Source organism: Sturnira hondurensis, unplaced genomic scaffold, assembly GCF_014824575.4.
Source record: "Sturnira hondurensis isolate 20B ecotype Veracruz unplaced genomic scaffold, ASM1482457v3 Scaffold0010128, whole genome shotgun sequence".
NCBI lineage: Eukaryota > Metazoa > Chordata > Mammalia > Chiroptera > Phyllostomidae > Sturnira > Sturnira hondurensis.
The window spans coordinates 15,667,665-15,692,527 of NW_028082759.1; the positions used below are offsets into that span (position 1 = coordinate 15,667,665).

At 37.4% G+C, this 24,863-nt stretch overlaps 1 protein-coding gene across 1 annotated transcript in view; it reads right to left on the bottom strand.

The window, feature by feature from the left end:
• The window catches only part of SMARCA5 (SNF2 related chromatin remodeling ATPase 5), a 36,310-nt gene that overhangs the window by 7,858 nt on the left and 3,589 nt on the right, over window positions 1–24,863 (bottom strand). The window contains exons 3-17 of the mRNA XM_037058463.1: window positions 24,684–24,758; window positions 20,833–20,999; window positions 17,603–17,703; window positions 16,114–16,214; window positions 15,184–15,363; window positions 13,847–14,002; window positions 13,629–13,760; window positions 12,149–12,217; window positions 10,716–10,825; window positions 8,195–8,421; window positions 6,017–6,138; window positions 5,779–5,931; window positions 4,237–4,369; window positions 1,034–1,182; window positions 719–838 (exon numbers count right to left, since the gene is read on the bottom strand). Coding sequence (XP_036914358.1) covers window positions 719–838; window positions 1,034–1,182; window positions 4,237–4,369; window positions 5,779–5,931; window positions 6,017–6,138; window positions 8,195–8,421; window positions 10,716–10,825; window positions 12,149–12,217; window positions 13,629–13,760; window positions 13,847–14,002; window positions 15,184–15,363; window positions 16,114–16,214; window positions 17,603–17,703; window positions 20,833–20,999; window positions 24,684–24,758 — 1,995 coding nt within the window. The remainder of the gene's footprint in view (window positions 1–718; window positions 839–1,033; window positions 1,183–4,236; window positions 4,370–5,778; window positions 5,932–6,016; window positions 6,139–8,194; window positions 8,422–10,715; window positions 10,826–12,148; window positions 12,218–13,628; window positions 13,761–13,846; window positions 14,003–15,183; window positions 15,364–16,113; window positions 16,215–17,602; window positions 17,704–20,832; window positions 21,000–24,683; window positions 24,759–24,863) is intronic.

Sequence of the window (24,863 nt, forward strand, 5' to 3'; positions counted from 1 at the left end):
GCCATCAAGTCCTGGGCCATAACCTCGACAAGAGAGACTATGGTACTTTGTTCCGCACTGTGTGTGATTAACACTCAGGACAGAGTCTTAATTAACAGTCCGAGCTATTCAGTAAGGATGTTTTGGCCAAATTAATAATTATGTTGGGTGAAAAAAATGCCGCAGAACATATGCTACAATCCAAATTAGGAGAAAAATGTTGATACATATTCAGCCTAGAAAATATTCAGAAGAAATACATGTTTAAGGGTTAACACTAGGTAACCTTTGAATGACAACACTAGGTAGCATTTTTTTCATCTACTCTGGAGGGACTTCCAATTTCTCTATTTCAATTACTGCTTATGAAATTTCTTTAATTATTATCAGCCAATTTAAAATTAGAATTTAAAATTTGAAAAACAAATTCTAAGAAGGTAGTCACAATTTTTGGCAATAATTTTAATTTTCAAATGTATCAAATTATTGCATACATGCCCATACAACGTATTTCCCTACCATGTACTTCACTATACTAAACAGTATACAGTACTCTTCATAACATAAGCCTTTAAACCATTTCAGGGGTTATAAACTAAAACTTTGACATTAAATTTAACATGAAATAATAATTTAGATGTGAATAACAGAAATGACTGTTGTTTGAGACAAATTTATAACTAACATTTAAAATTCTACGTTGTGAGCAAAATAAAGCCTTCAAGTAATTCTAAATTACCTTCTGTTTTTCTCTGTAATCTTCCCCTTCGAAGTTATAAACGCTCGACTCTGTATCCATGGTAAAGTTTCTAAGTGAGCTCTCACCCATCTTGGAGAGCTTTTCATTCATCTCTGCGGTCTAGGGAACAAAGGAAACACCTTGTTAGATTAAGAATTTAAAAAGCATGAGAACTATAGTCCACGTGGATCAGGCCTCACAGTATACAAAAGCTTCCTTTTACGAAAATTACTGTAATTCACGGAACAAACATCTCCTCAGTTTTGGTTTGAAATGTTATGTATTAAGAACATCATCATTTAATCTGTACCTCACCTTCTTTGCACCCCGTTCCAAGATACCATCAATATCCTCATCAGTGATCTCACTTTCCTTCGAAGCAAATACATGTGTCGCTCCGTGTCTAATCATTTGAAGCATTTCATCTTTCCCAATTTTGTTCAGATTCTGATCCACAAGTCTTCCTAAAAACAGGTTATGTTGTATAATGTTAACTTAACCGACTTTATTTCACTGGAAACCTAGAATTCCAACGTCAGGTGTAATGCTGTCATTTTGCCTCAAACATCAATCATTTCGGTTTATTCACATATAGGATATGTGAAAATCGAAATTAGTAAGATTATCTTCTAGAAAGTATCAATGGATGAGAGTATTATAAACAGAAGAAGTTTCTTAAAGCAGAAAGATGTTAATACTAAACCCCCAAATCCATTTAGAATGATGAAGTACAAAAAACCCTCCATATTGGCAAATTTTATATAAGGACAGAAACATACACCAATTTCTGAAAACTTCAATCTTAAGAACTGAAAGCATTGAAAGCTTTTTTTTTTTTAAGATTTTATTTATTTATTTATCTTCAGAGGGGAAGGAGAGAGGGAGAGAAACATCAATGTACGGTTGCCTTTTGTGCGTCCCCTGCTGGTAGTTAGCCTGCAAGGAACCGGCCTGCAACCCAGGCATGTGCCCTGACTGGGAATCGAACCGCGATCGGCTGGTTCGCAGGCCCGCGCTCAATCCACTGAGCTACGCCGGCCAGGGCCAACTTATTTTGAATACAGAAAAAACTCAGTATCAGAAAAGTTAGGTCTTAAACTGGCGAGAACTTTGCCAACTCTTTAATTCGTGTTTTCAGAAAGGCATCGAAACAAAAGGAAACACCACACAGAACTTTTCCACTCTCAGGGCCACTCACACACACTCATCCAAGGCTTCAGCATTTGTACTCCAACCCCTTGTAACAGGTGGATGAAGGTCCAAGCTGTTGGCTGCAACTTGTATTATGGTTTTAAGTCCATAATAGAAGGCACAACCAAACATCTGTGAGTTGCAAAGTTACAGTATACAGCAGTCCCCACTTATCCAAGAGGGGACATGTTCCAAGCCTCCAGTGGAAGCCTTAAACCACAGATAGTACTAAACTCTGTATATACTATGTTGTTTTCCTATAAGTACATACTTAGGATAAAGTTTCAACGTTTCTCTCATATTGCTGTTTCTCTGCTCCCCCTTTCCTTCCTCCTCTCTTTTTCTAAAATCAATCAACATATTTTCAGGTGATGATTTAAAAAAAAAAAGTTATGTATTGCTTATTTCTGGAATTTTCCCTTTAATGATGCTGAACTGTGGTTGACTACTGGTAACTGAAACTGCATAAAGTGAAACCATGGATATGGGGGGGACCTTCTGTATCCACGGTATTTTATTTTGGAGGGAAGCCTATCACACTTGTCAAAATGTTCTTAGGCTGACGGAAATGACTTCCCTGTTGGACAGGGAGAAGTACTTCCGGGTTTTCTCCTATTTTGAAGTACATCCCTCAGCCCCTAAGACAGTATCACAGAGCTATGCACCCAAGGCTTGCTGCTAGACTGATATATCTACAAATGGAATTAACAAAGCTACTAGGCACAAAATTTCCCCCAGTAAATTAGAAAAGACAAATAAAAAAACTAAGTTGAAAAATGAAAAACTCAAATAGATTTTCTAAATTGACTATAAAGGAATTAATATTACTTATTTTTTTATCCTCATCCAAGGATGTGCTTATTGATTTTAGACAGGGAGATCGGAGAGGGGAAGAGAAACCTCGATCGACTGCCTCTTGTATGTGCCCCAACAGGAGACCAAACCCTCAACCTAGGTGTATGCCCTGATTGGAAATCGAACCTACGACCCCTTTTGGTTTATAGGACAATGCTCCAACCACACCAACCTTGGCCAGGGCAGGAATTAATATTTTAATTTAAAAACAAACACGATTCATAGATGAAAATAATTGAGAACAAGAACCACATCTAAACACACAGATAAATGTGAGGGTAAAAAACCCCCAACTCAGTCATTACATCGTACACGAGTAGCTTCGCTCTTTGGCCAGCCCTGGAAGTGCCCAGAGATTTTCCTAATTAAATGCTTCACCACATAGTTAACATAGTTCTTGATCCCTTGCCTGAGTCACATCCTAGCAGTGACATTTGAATTACAAATGGTGGACAAGTGCCTTGCTTCTGCTTCTACCTGAATTCAAGCTCAAACTGGCATGAAAACTAAAGGAGACGATGGATGGTAAAGTCTATACTATGGTTGGTATTACAGGAAATCAAAGAAATGGGACATTTACATGGAAATTAGAGACAGGTTGGCAAAACCAAGACACATACATGAAGTACTCGGTAAACATGTCAACAGTGTACCTCCCAGTTTTACAGACAGGTAAGGAGTAGATGCTCATGAGGCAGTATAAGAAGGAAAGGAATGTGGGCTTAGTGAAGGAGGGTTTTTTTTCCATTTTGGCATTTTATGAATCCCATCACCAACTTTACTATAAGCTTCATGAAAATATAAATGTCTTCCTTTTTAAAAGCTGATCTACAGTGAGAACGTGAATCTCCCCTCAATTCAGAATAAAACCCCTCTTTCCTGCAGTCCCATTCACATAACTGTTTATTCCACGTCTCCCTCTTACTCAATTACAAACTCCTTGAAAGCCGGAATGGTTGTCAGTTTCACGCCCCATTATCTTGTCAGCACTAAGAACAGTGCTTGGCATCTGCTGGGAGCTCAATAAAGACTAGAAAAAGAATATAATGAGCTTCTCTGAGTTTTGTTTTTATTTCTTCAGTCCCACTAAGAACAATCAATGCAGTGCTTAGTACACATAAATAATAATCACCACAGCTCTAGTCAATATGCATCACATTGAATGCTAGTAATTTTATGTACACTGTCCCTTTTAATCCTTAAAAATACGAAACAGTAGTTACCTCTATCCCCATTTAATAAGATAAAAAACAGGCTCAGATAGTGTGAAAGAACCACTAACTGGCAGAGTCCATATTCAAACGTAAACCTTCCTAAGCCCAAACTCATCCTCCTCTTAGCAAAACCAAAGCTTACTATCTCTGCCTGCTGGCTTGATTCAGTAGATGCTTAATAAGAATCTCCTAAATAATCCAGGAAAAAAACATGCATCAATCCCATGTGATAAAATTTTTTAAGGTTCTGAGGCTCACCTTGTTGAATGACTATAGAATCCAGTCTGAGTTTCATTTCAGCACGTTCCACTATTCTTTCTTCCACAGTGTTATCAGTTATAAAGCGGAACACTCGGACTGTCTTGGTTTGTCCAATTCTGTGTGCTCGGTCCTAGGCAAATTATCATATTTTCCAAGTACGTTAAAAATTCATATAATAACATTTGTGTATACTGAGAAACAAGATTTACATATTTTCAAGTACAAAGCTTTTAAAAACTATGTAACAAAATAATTATACCTAAAAACAGATTCACAGTATTCAGCCAGTTGTTCAACGCCTTCCATAGAATGTATGAAGACAAAAGGATCATTTCGAAAAGACGATTATGAAATTCCCTGGGCTGATAATTTGCTGGTGTCCCACCTTCCACAACCCCAGATGCACACAAGGATGTTCAACAGTCTCCACTTTCCTTGCAGAATTTATTATGGCTGTCACTAATATCTGAGTATTGCCACCCCTACCCACCAACTCAATTCTTTTAATTACTTTACTTTCAAAGTTAAGTAATTAAACTTAACTATTTAAGAAACTTACTATTCCTTAAATTCTCACTTTCTTAGTTTCAATCACACTATTTGGTTATCTAAAAGGAAAACTTTTAGAAACTATGGAGCACACCATAGTGGCTGACTCTGTTAGAAACTACCAGACTAATTTTACTAGATTATGTCGAGATAAAATACACATAACATCTCTAGGCAAGAAGAAATTAGTTTTTAAATGACAGAAGTTTTTAAAAAATCATTTTTTCTTAGCTTTAAATTCAAAATGTTTTTCTACCTAAATATAAATTTTCACTGCTATAAATTCCACCATTATAAAAACATCAGTCTTTAAATATTACCCAATTAACTACAGACAAGTCATCAAATTAATGAGAATTCCATTTTCTGTTAACGTCTGGGAAGTTTACAAACCACATTCCTACCAAATATCCCTAATTGATCAATTTTCCCTAGCCACCCTTACAAAGACTCCAGGAAGAAAGTGACTAAAACCAGATATTTAACAGTTGGGTTTTTATGGTCACCAATATCATGGTCAAGTCATTAGCAGTATCTTAAGAATTTTTAAGTTTTTTACTAAATCTACAGATCATAAACTTCCTCACAAAAGGGCCTTCCTTCCCAGGCCAGAGTGGGTCAGTTGGTTGGATGTCGTCCCACAACCTCCAAGGCCATGGGTTCAATTCCTGCTCAAGACACATGCTGAAGCTGGAGGTTCGTCCCTTCCAAGGCATGTACAAAAGGCAACCCATCAATGTTGCCCCCCCTCTTTTTCTCATCTCCCTGCGCCTTTTAAAAAGAAAAAGTCTTTCTGCTGTGGTCAGCATCTAAAGTAGCAGGCAGGTTAGCAGCTCAGCAAACCCATTTCCCTTTCATCCTAGGCCGAATCTATAAGCAATTCCCTTGTAGTCAGTTATGTGATTAGTTCTAGCCAATAAACAGGGAACTTGTAAGTGTGACTCATAAAAAATCTGTAAGCACAGAACAAGTGTATTTGTTATCTCTTACCATAGCCTGGAGATCTACTTGGGGATTCCAATCTGAATCATATAAAATTACTACATCAGCAGTAGCAAGATTGATACCCAGGCCACCAGCACGTGTGCTTAACATGAAAACAAACTTTGTGCTGTTTGGTTCATTAAATGCATTGATGGACTCCTACAGACATAAAAGAAAAGAAATGTCAGACAACAAATGGTTTTATCTAATTTTTTTTTATCTCCCCTCCCTGGATTTTACTCACTTGTCTCTCATCATGGGGCGTCTGACCATCCAGTCTGCAGTACTCATAATTTCTCCACATGCAATAATCTTCCAAAATGTCCAACACCCTTGTCATCTGACTGAAGATTAGTACTCGTGAACCTGTTGGTGAATATAACGGTATGTGATCAGAAGCTTCAACAATAAGAGGCATTTCTTTAAAACTTTAAAGCTACTCAGAACCAACACTAACCTTTTATCCCTTAATTTTAAGTTACCTAGTTGATTACAAGAAAAACTATACTCATACATTGCTTATTATCCAAGTCAATCATTCCTCGTTTTTCCCTTTATGACATACATTAAAAAGGTAATATTTAACAGCACACTAAATAAAAAAAGTATTTGAAATAGAAATAATCACACGGCTCTTCCACGTGCACAGCCCTGCGTACCCCCCCCACCCAATACCTGAGGCTCTTCAACTAGTGCTGAAGACCCACCCCACACTGAAGGACCACACCTGAGTGCCTCACATCTCCACTGAGAGCCCTTCATTTATCTCCATGATTCACATTATTCAACTGCCTCCCACTGCTTCAGCCAGTTGTGCAGCACCTTCCATAGAATGTATGAAGACAAAAGGATCGTTTGGAAAAAATGACAATGAAATTCCCTGTGCTGATAATTTGCTGGTGTCCCACCTTCCACAACCCCAGATGCACACAAGGATGTTCAACAGTCTCCATTTTCCTTGCAGAATTTATTATGGCTGTCACGAATATCTGAGTATTGCCACCCCTTCCCACCAATTCAATTCTTTTAATTACTTTACTTTCAAAGTAATTAAACTTCACTTTCTACAACATTTTAGAAAGTACATTTTTACAAAAGGTTTTAAAAAGGAAAAATAAAACCAATTCACTAACAACTTTTACTGTATTTTTCATAGTCAGCATCCTGTAGGAGAGTCATCTATTGCTGTAACTATTATTCTTATCAAGATACACAGAGAAACACAAATGGAGATATCCAAAATCTGAGGAGACAAGCAGATGTAATACAAATAAAAAACAAGTTTTGCCATGAGTCTATTATTGTTGACGCTGGCTTCACACTAAGTTTGCTCTACATTCATTTAATATGCCCATACCTATCACATATTCACTTTGATATAAAAAGCCAGCATGCTGTAAATAAAACTGCTTTGGATCCATGCATGTAATATTTAACCAAATAACTGAAAACCAATACCACAGGCACAACACAGATCTGGGAACTGTGCATAGGTGGGAAAAGCATTCTTGGCATCTCACAACAAGGAGTTGGTGTTTCTGGGAAAGCATATACGAGATCTGTCCAGAAATAGTCCGGCCACTGTTACTACAACAAGAACAGTTTGTGCAACATCAGTGTGACGTTGCAGCCCAGGAGAGCGGACTGGAATGCTCATGAGTGAACAAAGATGACTTCGCTGTACTAGTCAGTAGTGGCAACAGACACCATGGTGTGAGCATGTGTACTATGTGGCCATCACATTCGAAATGACTAAGTGACAAGAGCAATGAATCTACACCAAATTTTGCACTATACTTGAACATTCCTCTGCGGAAATTATTCAGATGATTTAGAAGGCTGTGGCTATGGGCAACTGGTGACTGGCAGTTTCAACATGCTCACTCATGCATCATATCTCGTGCAATTTTTTGGCAAAACATCAAATCATCCAGGTGACTAAGCTCCCCTTACAGCCCAGATTTGCTGCCTGCGACTCCTGGCTTTTCCAAAAACTAAAATCATCCTTGAAAGGGATGAGATTTGAGACCATTGATGAATTTCAGGGAAATACGCTGGGGCAGCTGATGGTGATTGGGAGAACTATGTGAGGCCCGAAGGTGCCTACTTTGAAGGGGACTGAGGTGTCCTGTTCTATGTACAATGTTTCTTGTACCTTCTTCAATAAATGTTTTTATTTTTCATATTACATGGCTGGAGACCTTCTGGACAGACCTCGTACAAGAACTCCCCCCCCTCGATCCAAGGAATATCTATCGCTGCCCTAATCACTTTCTAAAAGATTTAAGGCCTGTAGTTTGGAGAAAGGTGGAACTCAGAAGTACTAAAACATTCTACATCACAACTTTAGGAAATGCCGGAGCTCTTTTCAATTTACAGAAGTTTTCACTACTTCTTCATTTGATACCAGTAACCCAGGTACCTTGTTCTTTTAACTTGGGAAGCAGCTTGTCTAGCACCACCATCTTGCCACTGTTGGTGACGAGATGCATGTCTGTCGTGTAAGGCGGGCCCGGTTCGGCCCCATCGAAGAGGTACGGGTGGTTACAGCACTTCCTCAACTGCATCAGGATGTTCAGCAGCCTCATTTTGTCCATCTTCCCTGCGGAGTTCAGTATATCTATATCCTTCATTAATATCCGAGTATACCTGTGGAGAAGAAAAATATCGTAAGAGGTCTCACACGTTCTCTCCTGTCCCTACCACCTTACACGCTCAATCCCCTTCCCCATCTCAACCCGAAAATACCTATATAAACAACCCATCCATTTCTAAGGTGTGGTTAGGCATTTACCATACATAACCTCTTTCTTTTTCTTGCTGTTTTTCTTTATTGCCCTCAATGTTCTAATGTTGACACTTATGCTTTGGGTCTTGAGGCCCAATATAGTATAAATTTATCTAGTGATAAATTAAAACAACACATTTAAAAATAATTAATAAGCATAATTTGTATATTTTAGACATAATTTTGTTTTGTAGTCTGTTCCAGCAGGACAGCGTCACTATTTACTATTCATTGTAGCAAGTACAGTTTCTGGGTAAGAACACTAATCTGAGGAGGAAGGCAGACTCAGGAGAGGTAAAACATAACGATGAGCCTAAGATAAATACAACATGACTTAAGTATAAACAGAAGTACATGGGATAGGGCAATAAAGCTCCAGCCACAAGCCAGATAGTAGAAAGCCTTGACTATACACTAACCCTTTAGACATTCCCCGCAGAAAGGAACAATCTGCCTGAATACCAAAGTTTAAGAACCTGGAAACCTCTGAACAACACGTTAAATAATCTACACAACCTATGCTTAACAACTCCAATTATGGGGTATGAAATATAATTAAAGGTGGTCCTTCTAATCACAATTACAATTCTATTGTAAAGTTTACCAGTATGTTTAACTAAAAAAGATGTCTTCCTTTTTAGCACTAACTCATTTTAAGTTTTGTATTTTAGAGCCATACAAAGTAAGTCTAGTATCTTTGCTACCCTATAAAAACCTTTCGGAAGTTTTAAGAACATTTAAGATGGTCTGCGCTCTATGACAGTTCTTTCCCAAATAACACACCCATTTCTTCAAATTACAGCCTTTGGTGTCCTGGGTGGTGTGGTTCAGTGGGTGAGCACTGGCTTGTGAAACCAAAGGCTGCAGGTTCCATGCCCGGTCAGGGCACACGCCTGAGTCTTGGGCCATGCCCGTTTGTGTGTGTGCGAGAAGCATCCAACCCAGTGATGCTTCTCTTGCACATCAGTGTTTCTCGGGGATCGCTCTCCCCCTCCCCCACCAAAAATAAATAAAATCTTAAAACAAAAACCAGACAATAAAGTATTCACATTATAAAAAATAAATTACAGCCTTTCAGTATGTTTCCCAACAACTCCAGCCCCCTGTGTAAATTCCTATCAATATTAAGGACAGAACTGAGTATACCTGAGACATGGAGTAACCAATAAAGAATAGGGTGGCTATTAGATTTCCTGCCATTAAACACTTTACTTATATTAATACGGCCAAGGTCGCAGCATCTCTGCATCTACTTCACACTGTTGATTCATGTTGAGCCATCACAGAACAAATGAATAAAAATTAATACTAAGAGGTTTCCAGCACTTTGAATTTCATACACCCATAAAACTTAGGCAAGGAAAAGAAGAAACTTGTAAGGGTTTTTAAGTATTTTAAATTTTGTCCTATGTACGTATTTGAAAATAGCTACCATGTATCATCACCATTATTTTGCAAAAGGACATTTTATCCTGCCTAGAACAAGACATCAACAAGGAATGAAATCTTTTTTTTAAGATTTTATTTATTGATTTTGAGAGAGAGGAGAAGGGAAGGACAGGGAGAGAAAACACCAATGTGTGGTTACCTCTCCTGTGCCCCAACTGGGGACTTGGCCCGCAACCCAGGCATGTGCCCCAACTAGGAATCGAACTGGCAACCCTTTGGTTCACAGACCCGCGCTCAATCCACTGAACTACAACACCAGCCAGGGTGAGGCATGGAGTCTTTTCAGTTAATTAAGTAAATGTAGTTTTGCAGAATAAAATAAAGTACTGAATTTTTCTGATGTTCGTACAAATAATCTGTAACTTCATCAGACTATCAGCAACCCATATGATCCAGTATTTATGACCTACCAAGTTAACCATACATGTCTCACATCTGTGCAGCTTTCTTTTTGAAAGGCTCAAGTAGAGGGCTTTCTATTGTATTCCCATTCAATAAATCTCAAGTTGAATTTTCAGATTCCTAAGCCTCTCATCCCGATTCTATCATCTAATAGTTCCATAAATTTGACTGGTAAGCCCTATGTTGGATGACCAGAAAACTCTTCAGGCTGAGTTCAATTCAACAAACAGAAATTCCTGGAAGTTACAAATTAGGAAAATATACAAATAAAAATTAGTGAAGAATCAATAGTGATATTACATACCATTCCCTCTGCATTTTGCTGAGCCCCACATAGATTTTTACTTCCTTCTTTGGAGGTAAACTCTTTTCAACATCAGCCTTAATTCGACGGAGGAGGAATGGACGCAAAACCTTAAGAGTAAAACAAACAACAACAAAAAAGGAGATGACCTCATCTGTAACTTTAATTAATTTCAAGATCTTAACATTTGCCTATTAATCATACAGGAAAGAAATTTATCTGCTTGAATATAATGTTAATTTTAGAACTTCTCCTTCCATATATGTAACAATTTACTAGTGAGTTCCTGAAGGGTAACACAAGGGCATATATAACTCATGTTGTAAATTATAAAGGCCTAAGAACTATGCCGTACCTATGAAACTAATATAATACTGAATGTCAGCTGTAATTAAAAAAATATTCTATAAAGAAGTAAAATAGAAGTTGAAAAAGCATTAGAAAGGTTAGATCATGGAAGGGGAACTGTGCCTCTGGAACAGAACATCTGTAATTATGGGCATTTTCAGCTATCACCATTGGGGCTTGTCACAGGTACCTATCACACAAGTGTCAGGATACTGTTAAACAGGGAAACCACCTTCTTCTCCTGAAAGAATTATCCAGACCGAAACGTCAGTGGTTGAGAACTCCAGTTAGGTCATGAAAGGCCTTATATGCCTCACTTACAAGGTCTGGCTTTTTCCTGCTGGCCAGGATTTCTTAATCTGGGAGTCTATTAGAGAAATTTCTCTTATCTACCAACTTCCACTTACAAACCTTCACAGGAAGGACAGAACTATAATTCACAGCAAAACATCAACTCTGCTCACAATGTACTGTTAGGAGTTGCTTACACAGTCACTGGATTTAGAAACAGAACCCGAACCAGTGTGGTTCAGCTGGCTGGGCATCATCCCACAGAGCGAAAGGTCAGGGGTCAGAAACCCAGTCAGGGCACATGCCTGGGTTGCAGGCTGGCTGGCCCTGGTTAGGCACGAGAGGGAGACAACCGATCACTGTATCTCATCGATATTTCTCTCCCTCTTTCTCCTTCCCCTCTCTCTAAAATAATAACAATAACGAAACAGAACAGATGGAGTTTTAGCCTTTCGAAATGGAACCTGTTAGATTCTTCTAAAGAATGTAAATGGAACTAACCTTTGGAAGCTTGTTTATGTTAATCCTTATGCAGCTCTTCTTTCCCCCACTTACTTTTTCTTAACCCCAGGGGACTACTTTTTCCTGTCATTAATCCAGGACTGCATGCCAAGCTTTAACACTAAACCCCCCACACCACTCCTTACCCTGTTACAAGACCAGTTAAGTGGCAGGATGCGAGCAGACGGGATTCTGAAGCCACTGTGCTCTTTGGTTAACAGAGGTGCCACCCCCTAATTTAAGTCTCTATCACCACCCTCCGGAAACCTGCTCCAACCCCTACGAACACTTACCATGTGAAGCCTCTCAACTAGCTTCTGATCCCCAAGGCAGTTATTTGTATCAAACCAGGAATCAAAGTCCTAGATTAACAAATAAAAAATACCCTAAGATCAGAGATGTTATTAACTGCAAATATCCTATCATGCTAGCTATAACGATTTCTAGAACTGTTTAATACTTGACATGTAAACCACAAAAATCATTTAGTTCAATCCCATTTTTCATATGTACATTGTCATTAACAACTCAACAAATTTGAGAATCATATTACTTCCCAACATTTTTCTAAAACATATCAAGATATAATTCTCAGCAAAAATAATCAGAAAGCAAGTTTATAAAAACTAGAAAATTAATATTCTTGAAAAATATCCTTCCTGTTTCAGAAAACCTGCAAAATTAGAATCACTTTACAGTTTGTTCTCTAAGACAGCTCAGATGACTCAGATACAAGGTTTCTAGAACAACGTCAATTTCAATTAAATTTACTAAAAGTGATATTAAGATTACTAACATTTCATTAGTGTTTGGGTACGACTTAAGTTAGTTTTCCTTACCGCTTCAGTATATTTACTATATATGTATTTTCTAAGTTAGTAAACAGAATCTTAAAATTCATGGTTAACTAAAATCTTTAACAGAAGTGATTCAGTGTCAATACAGTAAAAAAAAGAAACCACCTCAGACAAAAGTGTGCACATGCACAACTAAAAAACTTTGAGACTAAAAATCTTTCAAAAACACAAATTTCTGTTCTTTTAAAATGTTCCTTAACATACCAAACCAAAATTAACACCTAAGAACTTATTTGAATAAACAAACTAACACAGAACTCTTCAAAACTCTCTCTCCCCTCCCCTCCCGGCATGGGACAAAAGGTTCAAAATGACCCTGGTCAGGCAAAAATCTGAAATTATTAAGAGCATAAACTCTTGACATAAATACTATGTTTGTAGAAACAACCAACTGTTCAAATAGCTAATCAACCATTTCACTGCGAATAATATATAAAGGCAATTGGTCAGGTTCTACAATTGTTAGAACATGAAAAAATGGCTAGGCATATTTCAACAAATTTGAAGGCTGTCTTGGGAAGTTTTAGATTGCATCTTTGGGATCTAACACACAGGCAAGGAGAGGCACAAAAACTCATTTGGAGAAACCCCAGAGCAGGACCTTAAGAACATAAGCAGTCTACCCACAACCACTGAAACAAAGGTCATGATCACCCATCAGAAACGCAAATCTATGACATTGCAAAGAGAGAAAACAATGACATAAAATGAAATTAAAAATAAAAGGCACAAAAGTAAATTTTCAGGATGTGTAAAAAGCGTACTAGGTTATACCAGGCTAACTTGGTAAAGGCACAAAAAGTTAATGATTTTCTCAAGCAGTGCTGAAAAGCAGGCCAATTCTATTACAAGAAAATGTATAGCATTTAAACAAAAACACCATAAATCTAATCCGAGAACAATCAGAAATACTTACATCAGCTGAATTAAAAACATCTGGTAACAGAAAATTGAGAAGTGACCAGAGCTCATGCAAGTTGTTTTGAAGGGGTGTCCCAGTCAGTAATAGTCGATTTGTAGTCTTGAACTCTCTCACTATCTCGGACAACTGAAAGAACCAAATTCATCATCACGATACACTACATACTGATCACATAATAGCACAAATAATTTTCACAGTAAGTGTCAAATTACCTTAGATTTCTCATTTTTGATCCTGTGAGCTTCATCTATAACTAAGTACCTCCAATTGAATTTTTTGAAAACTGACTTCTCTTTAATAAGCATTTCATAGGATGTTACGCATACATCCCATTCTCCTGGTAATAAAACATCTCTGACAAAAGCAGCCTGTGTAGCAAGACAAAAAAAAAATACATATATATATATATATATATATGTATACACACATATCTCAGGCAGAAATAAACTATACATTAAATTTGTGGATGACAAGTAATCTAATACAAAGAAGGTGTGAGAATATTAAAAAAGGCTAGAGTTACCTATATTATGCAAGCATCTAGAATCAGCTTATCACTAAAGTTAACTTCATTAACCATTTCAGTGTTGGAGCCATTTAGTAAAAAATAATTGAAAACTTATTCAGCGCAAAATTCAACAGACTCTTAAAGTAGTTTCTCTTTGATTCCACTAGGTCCTGAAATTCTTAGGAGACGGGTTTAGGCGGGGGGGGGGGGGGGGNTGATCGGGGGGGGGGGGGGGGGGCGGTCCTGTAGTTCTGACTACAGTGGACTGGACTGAAGGACAGCTTGCAGTAAGCATTTACTACCTTCCGTACTTGTGGATGTACTAAGACACTGCTATTACTATTTTCATTTTACAAGCAACCGAGGAAAGCGAAGCAACAGTGGTTAAACAACTGGACTCCAAAACACAAAAACCAACTTGGTAACCTAAAATATTCAAAGCATCTATAAAGGGAGAAAACAATTTATAATCACCACTGATAGGTGAATGATAGGGAAAAACTTTAAATACAGCTTGAGTTAATTTTTAAAACGAGCTTTGTATTTTTAATAGTATTGTTTCCTTTTCTTCCTCTAAAAGGATGTGTCAATGGTTCGACATTTTAAGTTACTTCGATAGCTATCATACCAACTCACCAAATTACTGTAATTGACTTGGACTACCTTTAAAAACTACTGTTTTATGACTAGTACCATTATATGCATCAATCTAAAAATTTGGCTCCTTAAATTTTCAACCACTTCACTCATTTTCTCTCAACAACAACAAAAAAAATGCTGCTAGAATGAGACAGACTTTGATCTCATACAAGCACTCCCAAAGGCGGGAGAGATGCACTACACTCTTACAGTTCTCTACAGCCTGTAGCTCCTTTCCCCGTATGACTCTTAACCACCAAGACAGCACCACACTTGCAAACTACTACTATCTGTAAAGACCATGTTTATTACTGTACCCCAGGTCTTTATACCTCCTCCAGCTGTCCCCCTCTGCCAAGCCTACATTCAAATTCTTTTTACATCCAAAAGCTGGAAACTTACTCTTTGTTCTTTATCGCCTATCAAACAAACAGACCTAAGTGTTGGTACCCATCTCTTGAATTCACTCATCCAGTTGTGCAATGTAGACTTAGGAACCAAAACCATATGAGGGCCAGGAATGTTTCTATAGTGTTTCATGTACCCAAGAAGAGAAATTGTTTGAAGAGTCTTTCCCAGGCCCTGAAAGATTTCAGAACAACCACAAAGCAATTAAAAACAAAACAGACACATATTTATACTTCCTGACATATACATTTAAAAGTTATGTTTTAATAGATGATAAATGCCAAAATTTGGTACATGTCAAGTTTATGAGTACTATGTCATTTAATCTTTATAAGTATATGAAAGAGGTACTTATCTTACCATCTAATAAAGCCAGAAGTTTAAGTAACTTTTCCAAGGTCACCCAGCACGGCTAGAACCGAAACCCATTTCTTTTGATTCTATCCTATCTCCAAGCAATTAACTGTTTCAGAACTACTGGTATATAAAAATGTTTTTAAACATTCACTAAATGATATGATAACAACAAGAGAAAATGTTTTATGAGATAGAACTATACAAACCACCACCCTGAAAAAAAATTTATTGATAATAAATGAAACATTCAATGACCTCACCTGTTTTTTATAGAAGCACGAAGAAATAACCAAATCATTATATTACAAGTCAACCCAAAGCATGTTTCTCAAAATGTATTTTTAAAACTATGTTACTTTCATAGATAAAAAACTCTCCATAACTGTGTTACAGGTTCCACTGACACACCTAAAGCTGCTTGTGTCAGTCTGAGAGACAATGAGTCTGCTACCAGTTCTCGATCGTCATCAACAAAGCTACGTATACAGCCTTCACTTCCACAAGTTTAATGCTATAAAATATTTACGTCACAAAATATGACCTTCTTAAGAACTACTGACCACATACCATTTCATCTGCCAGGATGCCATTGATGCCATTCTCATACAAAGAAATGAGCCAGTTTAATCCTCGGACTTGATAATCTCTCAGTTTACCCCACTTGACATCTAAAACAAAAGAAAGAACACAAGGCACATTTTAAAGACAAGAAATATAAGTAGGCTGTACCTTGCATCTGATACTCAGAGTTTGGTCTGGGCCTGCACGGGCTAACGCCCACTTTCTTTCCTGGGTTTTAGAATGGGAAATTTGCAAGTTCCAGTATCACTGCACACCCCTAAAGGTAGCTGCTGTGGTTCCAAGAGGAGCAGGAACAGATGGATCTGAAAGATGAGAGTCACCTGCAGGAAACATGACCGTGGACAGAATACCTGCCCGATCGCTCAGTTCCTGCGTGCCCGGGTCCTGGTCCTGGTCCTGGAGACTCTGGACTCTATTTCCTTTTTAATGTCATCACAAATGTTCCTGACCCAAACAGAGGTTCTCTGAAACTTCTGCATCTCTTTCAGGGTTTACTACATACTCCCCCCACCCCACCCACAACAATTATCAAGTATATACACCACAATCACTTGATTTTATTCTTTAAATTAATACTTTGGTATCCCATCTTCTTTTGAAAAACACTATTTAAAGATGAAAAGCTAACCAATGCTGGGAAAACTAATTACAATATAGGATTGTGAGAAAGAAATAGCCCAAATAATTCAATTTCCTCTCCCTTTATGCCGTGTAACTGTCTCTGGTCTACAGCTGTATGAGAAAAAAAATAACAGATGGAAACTGAGTACTCCATAGCACTCCCCGCCACAAAAAAAGTGAAGACACACTTGATCTAACCAGACCCTGGTCTTGTGTAAGTTTAATTTGCTAAGAATTCACGTTAACAACAATTAAAAAGCAAATCCCAATAGTATGTCCTATATTGACCCTTATTTTTATATATGCATATAGCATTTTTTTTTCTGACAACTACTATGATCACACAAACTAGTCATCAGGTGAGAGAAGAAGGTGGAAAAAAATGCTGGGCTTCAGTAAAGACAAACGGAAGTTCCTGTGCCGCTGGACAAATCAAGATCACATACGGGTAAAACTTAAACCTGACTACCATGTTTTCTTTTGGACAAAATCACTAATAACAAATTTCAAAAATTATTTTTAAACAAATCAATACAAAATCATAAGATGTATAAGAGAAGTCTTCATCAAGCACCTTTACACGTGCCTTTTCTTACCTCTGACAATATTAAGGCAAAATTACTTGGAGTTTCGCGTGCCCGTGCCGACAGGGATGGACACGGCGGCATCTTACGTCCCCCCGAAGGGCCGCACCGCGACCGCTCACACACTGTCGTGTCTGTCAGAAATGTGGTTGACTTCCCAATCAGTAAATTTTGAAAGATTACTAAAAATTCCCTTAATAAATTATAGCTAAGAAAAACCCAAACGGGAACTGGTCTAAACATCAAGTAATTAAATATGTATAACATACACGAAGGAGAGTCTTCAAACCGAGTACAAACATTGGTTGCTTTGGAGCTTTCTGTTAATAGCTCTTCATCCTCCTCTTGCTCTGTTCTACGGTGTCGGTAGCTGTCAAATTTAAAATAAATCATGAGATGTAAGTTTTGGCTTTAATTTTAACTAGCTATTACTACTATATTAACATTGACAGGCTGGCTGACCAAGACCCCACAACAGTGATTTTTTAACAGGCATCTACATTAAGATTAAGAAAGTGAACCACAGAAATACAGAATATAAATTTAAACCTGAAATGTTTTACATGCTTTTCCAAAATAGAAAACTGTTCAAATAATGTAGTACCTTAAGTTAACCAGAATACAATAAACTTAGATGTGATAATTTACTTTTAAGAAAAGATGCAGCCAGTAAAACCTCGTAATTTGTATTTCAAAGTTACCTTTTTAAGTATTTTTGCCAGAAAAGATACTGCCCCATAAATTACATTTTAAAAACTACAATTTTAACCCAAAAGCTGCAGAAAATTCAGAATAGACACTTAGGAGCTTAATGACTCTTAATCAGCAACTCATCAGAATTACTCAGAACACACAACACCAGATTTGATATCCCAAAAGGGTCAGATACATCCCTTCAAAAACTAATTTTCTAAAGTTGTGTTGCCAGATTTCTTAATCTTAGGTTAGTAAAACTACTTATTCCCCAATTCTGAAGCATCCAATTTTATAGCTTTATATGATCAACAAACATTTTCTTTTAAATGAGACCATCAGATTGTGCTACTCTTATGACCCCTAAATCCAATTTATAGCCTAATTTCTATCCAGAGTAGAAATCTACTGAGATTCCATTTCCCCAACAACCCTGACAAGCAGATCAAGCTGGACAATTTTATATATATCACAGAATATCTTGATCTTATAGGCTCTTAATAGAAATGTTTTTACGACATCATATTGCTGCCCCATTACAGTATCTACTGCAGTTCACGAGTCCAGAGCATCCTCTGATGACACTGATGCCATTTATACAGCTGCAAGTTTCTCAAGTCTGAAACAATGCACACACATCCGAAGTACCAAGTCTTCTCATGAAGTTTCGAAGGTGTTAAATAATAGCACTCTGGTTATATACTAGGGCAGGGGGGTGGGGTCCAAAAATCCCAGAATTTATTTAAAAGGTGTATATTTGCCCTGGCTGGTGTAGCTCAGTAGATTGAACGCGGGCCTGCGAACCAAACAATCGCGGTTCTGCTCCCAGTCAGGGCACATGCCTGGGTTGCAGGCCGGTTCCCAGCAGGGGATACATGAGAGGTAACCACACATTGATATTTCTTCCCCTCTCTCCTTCTCTTCCCCTCTAAGGATAAATAAATAAAAATTTTTAAAGAATCCTCACCTGAGGGACATTATAAAATAAAATGTGTGTATTTATTCTTACAGGTTTAAACTTCAGTCACCTTCAAAGTACTCTCCATTTGATGTAACACACCTATCGAGACATTTTCTCCCCATTCAAAACAGTGATCGAACTCATCGATTCTGATGCCTTTTAGTGCTTCTGCCATTTTGTTTCACCTTTTCCACGTTGGCAAAACATTTCCTTTCAAGATTTTTTTCAGCCAGGGAAACAAAGTTGTTCAGAGTGAGATCCGGTGAATAGAGGGGTGGGGCAAATGCCAGTTTTTGGTCAAAAGCTGCTGAACACTCAGCATGGTACGGGTAGGTGCGCTCCTAAATCACCCATCATGAAATGGGCAAACGTGCTGAAAGAATCTTCAGAAAAAATTCACCACCACCTGAGTTCCTAGAACACTCAGAGGCCTGTACTACAAGGGGCCCATCCCCCCAAAGATGATACGGGTTTTTTTCGGGTTCCCCCTCAGACAATGGGTAAGGAGCAAGATACATGGGATGAGTGGAAAACAAATAAAATTAGGTCTTATGTTTATGCTTTTGATAATTCCTTCAAGACACAGATCATACTTCTCACGTTTCTGTAAATTGTGTAGTAAATTTAAGATGGTTGATAACAGTCTATAATTTCCTCTTTTACATAAACTTCAGAATTTTCATTGCTTATCACACTTCACTTTTCACATGGTCATTCAGGGAGATGAGACTGCCCTAAATCTATCATCTTAAGTTATCCAACTAGTTCAAAAGTAGTAACATCTCCTGTAAGTTTAACATGTAAGAGTTATTTCATACATTCTGAACAGCCTCCTAAGGGTGGCATACAACTTCACACATCAATTTATATAACGACAACTAAGTGTAACACAATTTTAAACAAACTGTTGTGGCATAAATCATTACAACATGCCACAGACCAGCCAAGACTTAAATAAAAGTAATATCCTTGATATAGGTATGTGGTTTGGGAGAGACCACAGTACACAACAAGTAAAATCTAAATTCAAACGTGGATTAATCTGATTATTTCCATGTGATGTTAAACAGGTCACTTAACCTCTGCATTCGTTTCCTGCCAAGGAATGGCATGACAGTTGAATTCCCTACTCAATACAGTTGTTGCAATCCACAAACTGCATAAAGCTATAAAAAGGAATGCATTATAGGTATTGTATTTATTTATGCATGTAAAACTACATTCTGCCCAAACCAACTGGGGCCAAGTAAATAACAGAACTAAAACAATTTTTTAAATAAAATATCCAAAAGAACCTATGCACCCCGATGTTCATAGCAGCACAATTTACAATAGCCAAGAGTTGGAAGCAACCTAAATGTCCATCGGTCGATGACTGGATCAAAAAACTATGGTACATTTACACAATGGAATTCTATGCTGCAGAAAGGAAGAAGGAGCTCCTACCCTTTGCAACATCATGGATGGAGCTGGAAAGCATTATGCTGAGCGAAATAAACCAGGCAGTGAAAGACAAATACCATATGATATCACCTTTAACAGGAATCTAAACAATAAAACAAATAAGCAAGCAAAATGTGACCAAAGACACTGAAATACAGAACGTGCTGACAGGGTCCAGAGGGGAGAGGGGAGAGAAGCACAGAGTAAAAGGGGATGGACTCACATGAATAAGTATGAAGGACACATGGACAATAACTAAGGTGGGGGGCGGAGATGGAAGGGGGGTGGGGAGCACTGGGGGGGGTGCAGGACTGGGAATACAAGAAAGAAAACTGTCCTTGAACAAAAGTTAAATTAAAAAAAATTACATAAAAAAAAATATATATATAAACTACTACTCACTCGCCAACTGATAGCAAGTTCTGTTTCTCATCCTTCTTTATTCGTGGGCGCCCTGGTTTCATCTTCAAAGGTGATGTTGGAGTCTTCTGAGCAGCAGGCTGAATGAAATGAGCAAACAGCTCTGTCTGCTTTAATAAATACTCAAATCTGTTTGCTCGGTCAGTTTGCTGCAAAAAATTTTAAGATACGTTTTATCAGAAATATTACTTCAGAAATCAAGGCTTCAATATCCCTCCATACAATGAACACAGCGATAACAAGGAACAAACTACTGACACATGCAACAATACAGGTGAGTTTCAGAAGCTTTACGCCACGTAAAAGCAGCCAATCACAAAAGACTACGTATACATACTGCATGAGTCTACCGTATGAGATTCTAACCAATGATAGAAGGCAGATCTGAAATAGCAAGGAGAAGAGGGCAGGAGCAAACCTTTTGTGATGATGAAACTATTTCACGTAATTGTGGTGATGGTTAAATGATTGTGTATATGTGATAAAACTTACTGAATTATAAACTTACATCTCTGCCTATGAAAGTTTAAAACGTCAGTTTTACAATGAATTACAAAGACAGACATTTTACCTAGCAAAGCAAATACCTAGCAAAGCAAATACACAGGTGTCCAAATACCAATGTGTTGTAAAAAGTATTTTTCAAAAGAAAATAAAAATTTAAAAAATCACACCAATGTGAAAACTGAAAGGCACTTTGTCTCTTATTGAACTTTTCATTAGTCCAATATTAAAAATAATCATAATAGGTAAATTATGTAAGACTGTCAGGAGGTGATAAATGCTCAGAGGTAAAATAAAGCAAGGCGAGGGAAGATGGGAAGTGAGTAGCACTGAAATTTCAACCAGAGGTGACCTCTCAACAGAGAAAGGGGAAGAGTTACCCTCTCTTAGATCGTAGCATGCCTCTCTTAATGCTCAGAAACCTTTAATGACCAGACATGTGGCTCAGTGGGTTGGGCATTGCCCATGAAGCAGAAGGTCACTGGTGTAATTCTCAGTTATGGCACATGCCTGGGTTGCGTGTTCATCCCAGTGCATGAGAGAGGCAACAGATCAATGTATCTCTCACACGTGGATGCTTCTTTCCTCCTCTTCCTCCCTCCCCCTCTCTTTAAAAATAAATAAATAAAATCTTAAAAAAAAACCACAACCCCATTTTAATGGCTCTGGATGTCTAAGATAGCCTATTTTCAAAGTGACTGATGACCCATTACATCAAAAACATCCAAGGGTCTTTATTACCATCTGCATGGTGGAGTTTGAGAACTATTATTGCCTTAAGGAAGTAAGAATAAATTCCATCAGAAATTCTATGCAATGATTTCAAAATTCCCTCCCACTACTCATTCAAGTATTGGTGGGGTTATAAACCAGTTACAAAAAACTAAGAAGTCAGAATATTTACAGAATATACTCTCAGTAGAACTATGGTAAACAGTAAGGGGGAAAACAAGACAAGTCCTTGTTGCCCGAGAGTGATATGATTAAAATAAAAAGGACCTGAGGTATTAAATAGGAGAGATGGAAAAAAACTAACATGAAAAATCAGAAACATAAGAATGAAATAAGTAACCTGAAGGAAATAAATTATAAAATCAAATAGACGACTAAAATCAATAGCCTTGGGGAAACTTCTTTCTGAGACAAGAGGAAGTGACACAGGACAGCAGAGGCCATGCACGTTGGGAAATGGAAAGGAAGCTGAGTTAAGACAGACCCGCAAGTCTTTACAGAAAAGGAGGGTGTTGGTAGAAATGGAGTACAAAGCTTAATCAGAGTAGTAAAGCGTTGGAATGGCTAAATGGGATTATTAGTAATAAATACTGAAAGCCCAAGGAGTAAAATATCACAAATTTGTTCTGGTACAATAGGTACTATTACAGTATTTTTTGGACTATAAAATGCACCCCCTCCAAATATGGGAGGCATAATGGTTGTTAATGCTGTTCTGTTTACATTTATATTGGTGAAATATTGTATTATTTGTTATTAAATATTTTACCACATTTTTTGCTTCAAATCCCCCCCCTCATTTTCCTCCTCTAAAACCTAGGTGTGTCTTATTAACCAAAAAAATACAGGATTTCACATCCTCAAATAATACTCAGCATCTTGGGTTAAAGAATGAAGAAAGCAGATGGCTGGCTATTAAGAATTATGTATGGTTAGGAACCAGCCGATGATATGGGAACTTATTTAGAAGAAAATTAAGTGAAGATCATGATGTTGAAAAAAGAAATAAAATGAGAAGATTTAAAAACTCAGAAGAAATGAGAATCTGCAGTGAGGCCACCATGAAGATGAAAGGTACTGTAAAATAAATAAATAAAACACTGAAAACCTTCAATTATCATCGGATTTGTCATAAATATTACTTTGCAAAAATATGAAGAGCTCCAGAAGAGATCAGATCATAAGAAAGGAGGTGAAGAAACCAGTGAAACCATGCTACAGAGGAATACTGGGCAGTGCTGAGGGAAAGATGAGAAATACAGGATGCGGCAAAAGTGGATCTACACTTGCTCATGCGGAAAGTAATACAATAATTATTCAACTTTAATACAAGAGTAATTTTGTTCATGTACTCACAGCTGTAAACCTACTTTTGTCCCACTCTATATTTATGAGATTAAATTTCCAAAACTATTAAAATTATTAGATACTGTCAGGGACAGCTTAGGTACACAGTAAGATGAACTGTCATTCACTGAATGACACTAAGATGCATGGGAGATAATGAACTCAGCTTTGGATCTTACTGAGTGAGAGGCGCCAAAGGGACTCCAGCAAGCAAATGAAAGCACGATGGCTGGAGGCATCTGGGCTACAAATAAATATGGTAGATGAAAACTAATGATAAAGACCAAAATGTCTAAGAAGAAATTATTCCAATTAATGAAGGACAAAGGACATCATCATATAAAAAAGGGTTTCTCAAGGCAAGTAAAAATTTTGAGGAGGTCCAAGTCAAGTGAGATCAGGGAGAATAAAACTAAAATTAAGCCAAAGAATTGGCCATTACATTCACTAGCACGGTGTTAACACAATCTAAATTGTGGCAGTTAAAGAGTGAAAAAGTAGAGCTGGCAAATATCTCTTCTTCTTTAAGAAAGTTTGACAGCAAATATAGGAGATAGGACAATTAGAGGTATGCACATATACAATGCATACTAGAAACCATATGCAATAAATCACTTATACTTGATTTTGAAACTATTTGAAAGATTCAAACATATTTAATGATCTTGAAGAAAATGTGAAAGGATAGGACAAAGTAAGTTTCAAAAAAACATGCTAAACTCTACCAAAGACACTGTGTCCTGCCCTTAACGGGACAGGACAAATGTGTTGTGTTGTGGAGTGGAACTTCATTCACCCACCCCTCCATTCCCCCCTCACATAAAGTTATTACTTAGCACGTTACTAAATCTGAATTTAAATTTAAAGCTCTTTCTACATACTGGTTAAGTCACATGCAACAAAGTTTCCTAGAAGATATGAAATGTAACCTGGGTCTTTCAGGATTCCAGCATAACATCATTAATGTTCTCTTTTCTAAAGATATCATGCATACTGAATGCTATGGATAAGGAGCATATATTATTCTCCTAACACAAGCCATATAATTGCATAACATTATGTGAATTCAGGTAATACTTCTAAATTTGCTTTATATAGGCAAATGATACAAACTTTATAGTCTTCCATGTTACACATATTTCAATTGGCCACCTGTGCCTCAATTACAAAAATTAAACATAGAGTTTGGTGCATGCAATCAGCTAATAAAAAGTCAGCATCACAGACTCCAGTCATATACAAGAACATACCATTTTTTCTTCATAGGTTGGATCTGGTTCTTGGATTTCTTTTTGCTTTCCAGGAGATGCATCATCAAATACTTCCTGGTAGGAGAGAAAAAAATCATGGTTTTTCCAGAATAGTTAAGGACTGATTTCTGCCCCAAAACATTCTAAGTAATATATTCCTGTCTCCAACTTTCTAGACAC